The 11,119-nt window shown below is 43.1% G+C and overlaps 4 protein-coding genes across 4 annotated transcripts; all 4 read left to right on the forward strand.

Moving 5' to 3' along the window:
• The first annotated feature begins 2,298 nt into the window (after positions 1-2,298).
• Positions 2,299-3,133, forward strand: LOC139336614 (claudin-17-like). Its single transcript, XM_070970766.1, has one exon. The coding sequence runs from the start codon at positions 2,319-2,321 to the stop codon at positions 3,006-3,008; it is 690 nt and encodes a 229-aa protein (XP_070826867.1). The 5' UTR covers positions 2,299-2,318; the 3' UTR covers positions 3,009-3,133.
• Positions 3,134-4,456: 1,323 nt separating this feature from the next.
• Positions 4,457-5,615, forward strand: LOC139336372 (claudin-8-like). The gene has a single exon (XM_070970469.1). The coding sequence runs from the start codon at positions 4,501-4,503 to the stop codon at positions 5,368-5,370; it is 870 nt and encodes a 289-aa protein (XP_070826570.1). The 5' UTR covers positions 4,457-4,500; the 3' UTR covers positions 5,371-5,615.
• Positions 5,616-6,819: 1,204 nt separating this feature from the next.
• cldn8.1 (claudin 8.1) lies at positions 6,820-7,813 on the forward strand. The gene has a single exon (XM_070970213.1). It carries the CDS (start codon positions 6,896-6,898, stop codon positions 7,658-7,660), a length of 765 nt encoding a protein of 254 aa, XP_070826314.1. The 5' UTR covers positions 6,820-6,895; the 3' UTR covers positions 7,661-7,813.
• Positions 7,814-9,079: 1,266 nt separating this feature from the next.
• Positions 9,080-10,826, forward strand: LOC139336505 (claudin-8-like). The gene has a single exon (XM_070970639.1). The coding sequence runs from the start codon at positions 9,570-9,572 to the stop codon at positions 10,659-10,661; it is 1,092 nt and encodes a 363-aa protein (XP_070826740.1). The 5' UTR covers positions 9,080-9,569; the 3' UTR covers positions 10,662-10,826.
• The last annotated feature ends 293 nt before the right edge of the window (positions 10,827-11,119 follow it).

Genomic DNA, 11,119 nt, shown 5'->3' on the forward strand with positions numbered 1-11,119 from the left:
AGCCGTGCCATTTACATAACAACATGGCTTCTCTTCTCTTCTCTTATGCTGCCCATAATAAAAACTTGACATGTAGAAGAAAAAGGGAAATGTCTCTTTTGAGTTGTAGACACTTCCTTATCCCTTCAGCTGTTCCTGTTATGGCACAGACCAATTTCATCAACACTGACATGGGATAGCATGGCTGCACATGCCCTAGACACTATAATCTATGGCTCTCACAGCCCTATCTCCTCTTCTTTGTCTCTGAGCTCTGTGGACATCCTGTCACCCAGGCTCATTCCCCTTCACCAACCCCCGCATCTCACTTGTCAATCACCAGCACACTATAAAAGCTCTGGTGGCCCTTCAGATAAAGGGAAGAGATCACTTCAGACTTCATTGTGCTGTAGATCTGCAGCAACAGTATCTGCTGCAGTGCTGAATGAGTGAGTGCCGAGATGGGGCAGCGTTGCTTTGCCGAGGCCTTTGCTTTGAGGGAACAGATGCTTTGTTTAGCAGAGATAAAACGGCGTTTGTGATTTATGGGACTGTCTTTACATTTCGTCTGAACAAATAATTCCTGAATCTTAAATCCAAAAATGAACACTAAATTAGAAGTGACAGTAAGAAGCAAATGGGAATTAGATGAAATTAATTTCTTTTTAAACATCATATGAATCTAATTGTGGACCCGGGATGTGTAGTCACATTTGCTTACAGCAGGTGGCACACAGTGCATGTTGTAGACGTACATGACATGCTGTGCATTGCACCAGCACTTATTTACACCTCACTGCCCATTCAGGTATTTGCAAGACTTCAAATCAAATCCATCCTACAAAAATATCCAAAACTTCGGCAGCGAAGAGGTCACAAATCTACAGGAAATACAACGTTTGATGTGTTTGAGTTCGCAGCGACGGGTTTCTCAGCACACGTGAATGTGTTGACTTTTACAGCAGCTGAGGCGACAGTATCACTCAGCAAACCTGTTCAACAGGCTTTTCAGTTTCTGTGTTTCATGACCTCTCCTGCTGCATCTCTATCTCTCCTTCCTTTTCCCTCTCTCCTACTTTTTGGAAACAGTGACCAGCAGGGGGTTAACTTTACTAGACCAACTGAAATTTGAATAAAGGAGTGGCACTTGTTAAGAACTGCAAAATCTTCCATTGTTTGGAAACATTTCCTCCATATCTGCAATCAGACCATCTACCGGGTGATATTTAAAGAATTATTAGTCATAGTTAAAGCAAGTCAAAACTGTTATACTCAAAGTTACAAGTCAGTTGAAAGGAAAAACCCTAAATCCACCGACAAGTGACTCATTTTTACTCGTGTCTTTCTAATGAGTATGGCCAACACGAAATCTTCTTTAATGAGGAACACTAAGTCAATTCTCCATCCTAAATGAAGAGAGTTAATGAGCCTCATGCTGAAGTCATATAGAAGTTTTCAGACCTATCACAAACTCCCTTCTAAAGAAACATCACATTTCACATTAATGTTGACTTCACTGCAATACACACTGACCCTGTAGCACTGTTGCGTTACTTAATGCCCATAGAACAAGCACAAAAGAGAAAGAAGCAGTCAAAGTACGGTGACCAGCATGTGCAGATTTGGGAAGCAAACTGCAAAAAGCTGACACATGATGGCATTTGGAAATAGCACCATGGCTTATCCCGATGAGTTGACGGCATCAAGATGCCACCAACGTGTCAGCTTGCACAAAAAAAATGACAGTTTTTCCTCTGGGTAAAAAAAAAAAAAATTCAGAAGTTTGACTTCACGCCAATTACCTGAAAACTGGTTTTCTCTGCAGTGTCCTCCAGGGAATGTAAATAGCTGAATTAAATGTCACATCATATTAATCTGGTCACTCTAGGAGTAAAGTGGGCATAGCGTGGCAATGCACTACAGTAAAAGCAACAAGTAAAGAAACACAGGTTTGAGCTTTTTTGATTTTATCCAACTGAGTTTCAAGCAGTTTTACAAGCCCAAGATATACAGTTTAACCAACATCTTGCGGGCTTGGGCCTGATAATGTAAACTTTAAACTTGCCAGCTTTTGACATAACAGCATAGTCCCACTCTTTGTATTACTGCATGATGAGTGATGATGACAAGGGCCTACCGAAACAAATGCAGAGTAGTTTTTTTTTTTTTAGCTGCACCTGAACACTTCTGGGAACGAAGGTCAAGTCATCACAAACCAGTAGGATGACATTGCAGGCACAGCGACATGATCATGGATTTACATTTCTGCGAAGCAGACTGGTTGAGCAGTCTTTTCAGTAGGCATCGGATGAGAGACGCGACTGCATTCCCTCTGCACTATGAGAGCAAAGTTGGAGATCTTAGCCCTGGTCCTGGGCTTCATCGGCCTGTTTGGGACCGTAGCTGTCACTGCTCTACCCATGTGGAAGGTCTCTGCCTTCATTGGTGCCAATCTCATTGTCATGGAGGAACTCTGGGAGGGCTTGTGGATGAACTGCTACAGACAAGCTGACATAAGGATGCAGTGCAAGATGTATGACTCGCTGCTGATTCTCCCTCCAGAGCTGCAGGCAGCCAGGGGGCTCATGTGCGTCTCCATAGTCCTGGTTGTCATCTCCCTGTCCATCACGGGATGTGGGACCGAGAAGAGCAAGTGCTGTGGACACAATATAAAGTGCAAGAACATCACCCTGGCCTTGGGCGGTAGTTTGTTCATACTTTCCTTTTTGACCACGCTCATCCCCGTCAGCTGGGTGGGCCACACTATCATCAGAAACTTCTACAACCCAACAGTGCTGGATGCGCAGAAACGGGAGCTGGGGGAGGCGCTCTTCATTGGTTGGGCCACTTCTGGTGTTCTGCTGATCACCGGGATCATCCTTCTGTTCAGCTACAGCAAACGTAGATCAAAGGAGGAAGAGCCCTACACTGATGCTTACCTTATGGCAGCGAGGAACATGAAGACAGAGGACAGCGTTTACCTGGAGAGGAAACCATCCAGCCTTCACAAGCATCAAGAATATGTGTGACAAGCTGAAATGTACTGCCTGAAATTAATGTGTAAAATCCACTATACTGTATATGTTTAATCTGAAAGATGGTACCTGAAGAAGATCACAAGATGATGTCGAGTGTTAAAATTGTGTGTAAATGTAAGTGCACATTTTAATCACCGTTGCTGTTTAAACGACTAATGTACTTTGTGTTCCTATTGCGCTTTAAATGTTTCTCATGTCCATTATTTGTGTTATCTACTCAAATCCCGCACAGTTGCACTTCAATATTTGAATGATATTTGATGTATGTATTAAACTATGTGTACTTAACTGTGCTTATTTGTTGTTAGTCACTGTGCTCAACGATGAGTATGCTGCTTTTATTTAGCTGTCATGAGTTTCTCTACGACCAGCTGTCACTTTTAACTGCACAGTTGTTCTTAATCGTATTAATTTGGTCAAATCTCATGGCAAAGTAGTCACATCGACCTCATCAATAAAGTCTGAGTCTATATTCACTTGTTGTTTAATTTTTTCTAGTGCATTTCCACTATGTCTCCAACAAAAACATGACATACAATCCACAGATAAAACTCCAGATTTGCCTCAGTTCTACCATTATTATTCTTTCACTAAGAACTAAATGCAGCTGAACAGTAAAAACCCATTCAGTGCACGCACACCGTTTTCCCGTAAGAGGTCAGGAAGGCTTCAGTGTGGGAGTGACAAGGTGAGACTGCTGGCAAACGGACAACACTGTGCTACATTGAAACCAATCCTGCTCAAGTTTCTGTTCTCCACACCTTTTTATCAGCTCTGTTTACATATGAAGAGGAGACAGTTTGACGTCTGTGATCGTCCTATCAGCTTTCGGTTTGAGAGAGACAACAGATTCACATCCCAAACACCATATTGCAGCTACCAACTATATAAATTTACCTAATTAAAAGAAAGACATGGTGTAGCTTTCTTGTTTAACATTACATTGTGTACCCAATATGAATTGTTTCAATTTTATACTCAGAAATCTTTTTAGAGATAAGAAAGGCCTCACATTTAATTGGTTAATTTTAAGCTACATGTTCAGATCAGCAATAATAACAACATTTTAATGTCTTTTTCATGTTTATAGTACATTTTTGGTCTTTGCTGTCTAAAATTATGTTCTTTGATTTAGAAAAAAAATGTTGTGTGTAAATAAGTAAACTTCAAAACAGAGATAACATACTTTGATCAACTGTGACTTTATCCAGTGATTTAATTAGTTTTGATTAAGTTAATGCCAAGACTAAATTGTTCATTGTTAGCAGCGGTAGTCACATTTCCATTCAAAACAAACAGCTCTCTTTGGTGTGTCCCCATTTAACAGGCTGTAAAGCAGCTCAACCAGTAAGGCTGCATTGCATCGTTACCATTTTTTTGTGGGTCTATAAGTTCCTTGACTTCCTCCTCTCCTCAGATTTGTCTCTTGAACTGTAAGAGTGCAGCCAAAGGTCTCTCTTTGGCTCGCTGTGTGATAGCCACAATGGCCTCTTACACTGCTTACAGTGGCTACAGCAAGCCACCTCAATCTTACGTTGGCTCTTACTATGATGAGAAGCAGGCCAAGGCCTATACAGATTATCAAGACTCTGTTTATGAGGAAAAGAAGAGACTTGAGAAGAAGGACCGTCGGGAAGCCATCTGCTGTGAGGTAGTGGCCCTCATCATCGGTTTCATTGGACTAATCGGAGTGGCAGCCGTGACAGGCCTGCCGATGTGGAAGGTAACGGCCTTCATCGAGGAGAACATAATTGTTATGGAGACTCGCTGGGAGGGTTTGTGGATGAACTGCTACAGACAAGCCAACATCAGGATGCAGTGTAAGGTGTATGATTCCCTGCTGTTTCTGCCCCCGGACCTCCAGGCTGCTAGGGGCCTGATGTGCAGCTCTGTGGCCCTGACCTGCTTCGCCATCATCGTTTCAGCAGTGGGGATGAAGTGTACCAAAGTGGTGGACCATCGGGCTCGCACCAAGCATATTGTTCTTGTGGCTGGGGGCTGTCTGTTCCTGATGGGGTGTATCACTACCATAATCCCCGTGTCCTGGACCGGCCATGTCATCATCAGGGACTTCTACAACCCTCTGCTGATCGATGCCCAGCGCAGGGAGCTTGGCGAGGCTCTGTACATCGGCTGGGTGACCTCAGCTTTGCTTTTCACAGCTGGAGTGATCCTGCTGTGCCGTCACGCTCCTCGCACCCAAGAAGCAGATGAGAGGATTGTATACAACCCTGGGGGAAATATCTACCAACCTGCTTACCAGCCGTACACCTACCAGCCAGCCTACACCTACCAGCCAGCCTACTCTGCACCGCCGCCAGGATCTGTAGCATACACACCAAGTCAGTACTAGAGACGAAAATCAACAATTTTGGACCTTAAAGAAAAAAAAACTTGCCAAGATTTGGTACATTTAAATGAGGAGAATCAATGGACTAATGTGATGAAAGGCTGTCGCCGGAAATGACTAAATCTTTCATTGTTTTCTCAAAGTGAGAAAAGAGTTTAGCAGAGATTGAAATTCATTACAGAGCTGACTGTGTTTTGACCATAATGAACCGTGCTGAATTACTGTCTGCTTTGTTTGTTTCTGTACACTTAATTTACTCTATGTTTTATCAGCCCTTCAGGCAGAGTATTTTTAATTTGTGAAACAATACTTAACAGGTGGTGTCACTGTCTTAACAGTCTCTGCTGACATGCTCTTTGATACAAAACATGCACTAGGCCTTTTTCAGTTGATATACCTCCAAATGATTTGTGTTCATTGTTGTTTTTGTTGTAAATAAACATTTTTCAAAATGCTGGCCGAAATACATGGTCAATTGTGGTTTCCAATAAAGGGATTCAGTGAAGGAAAAAAGTGAATTTTGTTATTTTTCCGTTGCCTTTAATTCAAAAGATTTTTATTAAAAGAGGCAAAACTGACTAAGAAGTATTATTGCTTCCCGCCAAAAGCTCTCGAGTTTGCCTGAAATTCCTGGTTTTGGGAAAGGTTCTAACTGAAACTACTCCTCTTTCAAAAACTGTTGTGTAAATGGAAAGTTATGTTGTTCAGACAAGTTGCCTCCATTGTTTTCAGTGGAAATGTGCCTAAACCAGTAAAACCAGACTGCTATCACCGGTCCACCCACAATGCAAACCTACCAAGAGATTTCATCTCAGCCGGAGCTGCAACTACGAGCTTCCTCCTGAGCACAGACAGACACAAAAGGCCCAGACAAGAAATCCAATACTGACAGTAACAAATGGGTACACACGCATTACCTGACACACACACAAGCAGGCACATGAGAGTTTTTGAACGCTCTTTTTGCCAATATTTTGTGTCTACAGTCCCATTTCAGTTAGCCGGAAACATAGTGGTGAATGAATTTGAGTTGAAACAGGACAAACACTAAGTTAAGCCCCAGAGCTGATCGAACTCTATGATATGTGAAGTTATTTATTAACATGGAGACTTTTTCTTTTTTACATGCACACAGCTACTAACGAGATGTCGAACTTTAAAAATGGTCCCTTTACTAATAAACACCCTCATAAAATAAGCTTCCTTGTCAAGTGTGATCTGAGAATGTAAATGGAGACTTCTGAATAAACAAAGCGGCAGCTTACAGCAGCTCCTGTGGTAGGTGTACAAAGAAAAAAAAAAGGCCTGGGAGATTCTGTTTCCTCGCAACAGGTTGCTATTCCCACCCTTCCCACTCTGGTGTCCCGTCCACAGGGAGGAGGCAGTGCAGTTGAACATCAGCCTGCTCCTCCTCCTCCTCCTCCACTGGGATCCAAAGCCACTGAACAGAGGGATTCTACGGCTTCCTACTACAGCCACATCGCACATTATTGTACGTATGCGCTTGGAGGAATAAGAGGAGGACAGGATGGCTAACTCAGCACTCGAGATAGTGGGTCTGTTATTGACCCTAATTGGACTGATTGGGACGGCAGCAAGCACTGGGATGCCAATGTGGCGAGTCACAGCCTTCATTGGGGAGAACATCATTGTGTTTGAGACCCGCTACGAGGGTCTGTGGATGAACTGCTTTCGACAGGCTGACATCAGAATGCAGTGTAAGGTGTACGACTCTCTCCTGGCCCTGCCGCCTGACCTTCAGGCAGCTCGGGGGCTCATGTGCTGCGCTCTGGCACTGGGCGGTCTTGGTCTGCTGATCAGTCTGGTGGGGCTTCAGTGCACGTCGTGTATCGAAAACAACGATCGGGCTAAGCGGCTGGTCCTCATCATTGCAGGAAGCATGATCATAATGGCGTGCATCTGCGTCCTTATCCCCGTGTCCTGGACAGGACATGTCATCATAAGGGACTTCTACAACCCGTTGCTGATCGACGCCCAGCGCAGGGAGCTTGGAGAGGCTCTGTACATTGGCTGGGTGGCATCTGCTTTCTTGCTCTTTGGAGGATGCATGTTCGTTTGTTGCAATGTGCAGTCTGAAGGCAACAAATCGGAGAGGTACGTGTACTCAAGGACCTCTGACTACATGGGCTATCCTCCACAGCCTCTACAGCCCCAACAGCTGATGATATTTCCCCAACAACAACCTCAGCCAATGCTGTCAAGACAGCCATCAACCAACTACAGCTACCACTCCAGATACCCCTCTGTACGCAGCGGGGTGGCTTATCTCTGAACACTGACACTGACTGAGTTAATGATGATCACACTAACGGTCACGAGAAGGGAGTTTGCCTTTAAAGTGGGGTTTGTTTGGCTGTCACACATTTCAAATGTCAAAAATGAATTTCAGGTATATAAAAAAAGACAGATTTCAATAAATAATTTTACTGTGGAGGGGTTAGATTCATATGATGTCCATTTCAAATCACTCATTTTATACCTTATTGGGGGAGTACTAGACATAAAGTCTTGTGAAAGAACAGTAGTTAAAGAATCTCAATATCAAACTATATCATAATTAGAAAATTGTCTAAGCTAATTCATGATTTCTATTACTTTTATGTTTGTTGTATAATCCAATTTTATACTACTAACAGCCTTATTTTTTGTATATTATCAACTTTGTTTACGTGTATTTGTGTTTACTGTTCACGCACACACATACAGACAGTGAATACTTTATCCTTCAACATTAACTGCACCTGAGTTTTGAATTCAAATTTACAACTCCCATCCATCAACAAAACACACATGCATGCAAAATGTTTGAGTATCACACATCACAGCACAAATAACCTCTCGCAGGCACCAGTCATCCTCATACACACAGTCCTCCGGTGTTTCTGCTCAGTTTCCAGTTTTAACCTGTTTTAACCAGTATTAGACACAGGATCCACACAGATAAAACCAAGACAGGTGTGCTACAGATATCACCTTTAGGACAGTAAAACTTATATTGGTGGCTGACATTTATGTGGGGCACTCAAAATGTTTTGTGTGTCTATTTAATCAGAAAACAATTGTGAGTCTTTGTTTAAGTTTGGTATGACGCCCTGGAGCTCCTGGAAACCCAACAGAACAGATGGTTAAGAAAACATGAGATGCAGGTTTGACACTGCTTATTTAAAGGTGTAGAGATGTAACCGGAGCTGTTTGTGGAGAAGCCTGACGGAGACTACCTGACAGCATGATCATGTGATCAGAATCTGCATGTCACTTTGAATATAGATACGGATACTGAGAGCTTTAGGCCAAAACTTGTCTGGTTCATTTTCCGGGTTGAATCCACCTCCATATGTTTGAGGAAACAGAGAAACTTTCTAACTCTGTTCAGCCAAGCATTGTATATTAGTTCTTGAACTATTAGGTCATTTCATTTCACTTTCAGTAAGTTCAAAAGCAAGCTGCAATTAAAACTACAACTGTTTGATCTCAACACCTAATACAGCAGATGTAATTATATTTTCAATAGAGAAAGAAAGGTCTCTAAAGGTCTCTCACAGTAAAAGTAAAGTAAAAGTCATTTCATTGCTGTTTCATACTGAAATTATGTGGTGATGCAATGGTAATGTTTTCCACTGTTGCTTAAGGTGACACCAAAATGAACAAACAATGAATTCGAACTCTGTCAGTGAGCTTCATCTCTGTTCCACAACCCTGAAAGTCAACCATGCTCCCCAGTGGACACCAGAAGAACTGCAGGAGCTTGTGTGCTTCATTGTATATTTGTTAACTTCTGAACTGTTATCACATAAGATTATGGAGAGTAAAAAAGAAAAGTGACACTTTTCTCAAGTTGTGAGCTGTTTCTGGTATTCCTGATATGTCTTGTTGGAGTTTACTGCTGGAGAAGCTGATGGCAGAGATATACCACTACAGCCAGAGGAACCATAAACACAAAATAAGCAGAGATCCTCTTTACCCCCATTGCTCTGAACCAATCAGGTGACCGGACAGCACCTTTCCCACAACAAACCACCTCTTACAGTATACAAACTGTGTCAGATGAGAAGATCCTCGCTGCCTTGGACACGTCTCTAACTTCGATTCTGAGATGTTGTACTGAAGAATCACAACTTGTCGTCAGTGTGAGCTAACCTAGTTTTGAACTTGGACACAGCCGAACTCCTCTACACAGCACAATGGTTCAAGGTGTTTCAGAGATAGCCGCAATGTGCGTCGGGCTGATTGGGCTGATCGGGGCGGCGGCTACTACAGGGATGCCCATGTGGAAGGTGACAGCTTTCATTGGAGAGAACATCATCGTGATGGAGACCCGCTGGGAGGGTCTGTGGATGAACTGCTACCGACAGGCCAACATCAGGATGCAGTGTAAGGTGTACGACTCCCTGCTCTTCCTGCCTCCAGAGTTACAGGCAGCCAGGGGTCTGATGTGCTGTTCTCTGGCCTTGTCCGGACTGGGGCTCCTCGTGGCTCTGGCAGGAATGCGCTGCGTTTCCTGTTTTCAGGGTAATGACTGGGCTAAGACCATCATCCTGATGGTTGCAGGTTGTATGCAGTTCATGGCCTGCATTTGTGTCTTTATCCCTGTGTCATGGACGGGTCATGTCATCATCAGGGATTTTTACAATCCTTTGCTAATTGATGCTCAGAGGAGGGAGCTGGGAGAGGCGCTCTACATCGGTTGGGTGACTGGTGCCTTCCTTTTCGCCTCAGCCCTGCTGTTTGTCTGCCGCCGCATGCCCTCAAACAAAGGCTCATTCGCGGTGTACCACCCGGACAACTTGCTCAGTTACAAGCCAGCACAAAGCAAGCCCACCCTAATGAGGTATCATCCCATCTCGACTCTATCCAGCCTCCGGTCCGCCACATACCAGCCTTCTCTGCAGGACAACGGCTCTGTTGGACAGCGACTTGCGACGCCACTGGAAAATGTCCCTCAGGTAATGACAAATGATGGAGCGCTTCTCAACCCTCATGTTGTCTACAACCCAGGTCTGCCTGAAAATGCATCACTGCTATATCAAGGCGGCATGGCTCACCATTCTTCTATGCAGGGTTCTAACCATGTTGGAAGCCTGTATACGCCAGGAAACTCCTTGTACATAAGCCAAAACACTACGCCATATTCACAGACTTATACCAGCAATCCCACTATGTCCTTCCAGTCTAGTTTTCATCCGGTTCCACACACTCCTGTTTTCATAGGATATAAAGCATCAAGAATTCAACCAGAGTCTCACAGTGGGAGCAGTGCTGGTGTGTATATATAAAGAAAAATCATGCTTGAGTTTTTGTAGCTGCTTAAACTTTACAGACACAAAGGATTATTATTGTACAGTCTATGATCACAAGTTCATTTAAAGTCCTACGCATTAGTGGTGAGATGAAGGTAAAATATGTTATCTCCTCTTGCATTAGGATTATCCTGGTGCCCAGACTAAATAGCATTTTAAACTTTTTCCTACATGTTATTATTTTTTAATTTGTATTATTAAAAAAAAAAGATTAGCAGATTGAGCATAACTGCTGTTGTGAGTGTAAATAAAGGTGACATAATGCTGTTTTCATGAAGCTCTGGTGTGTGCTTGCTTTTCCAAAATAGATTTATGAGAACTCATCTGTTTGGAACAACGTAGCCTTATGTTTTGCTTCTTTGTTACCATCTGTTCATCTTATTTCTAAATTTGCTGTGGTTATCATTATAAATATTTCAACCCGTTAAGAATGT

Source organism: Chaetodon trifascialis, chromosome 9 (assembly GCF_039877785.1).
Source record: "Chaetodon trifascialis isolate fChaTrf1 chromosome 9, fChaTrf1.hap1, whole genome shotgun sequence".
NCBI classification, from domain to species: domain Eukaryota; kingdom Metazoa; phylum Chordata; class Actinopteri; order Chaetodontiformes; family Chaetodontidae; genus Chaetodon; species Chaetodon trifascialis.

Excerpts from the sequence above, each read along its gene's own strand:
- LOC139336505 (XM_070970639.1), top strand. The coding sequence starts at position 9,570 with ATGGTTCAAGGTGTTTCAGAGATAGCCGCAATGTGCGTCGGGCTGATT.
- LOC139336614 (XM_070970766.1), top strand. The coding sequence starts at position 2,319 with ATGAGAGCAAAGTTGGAGATCTTAGCCCTGGTCCTGGGCTTCATCGGC.
- LOC139336372 (XM_070970469.1), top strand. The coding sequence starts at position 4,501 with ATGGCCTCTTACACTGCTTACAGTGGCTACAGCAAGCCACCTCAATCT.
- cldn8.1 (XM_070970213.1), top strand. The coding sequence starts at position 6,896 with ATGGCTAACTCAGCACTCGAGATAGTGGGTCTGTTATTGACCCTAATT.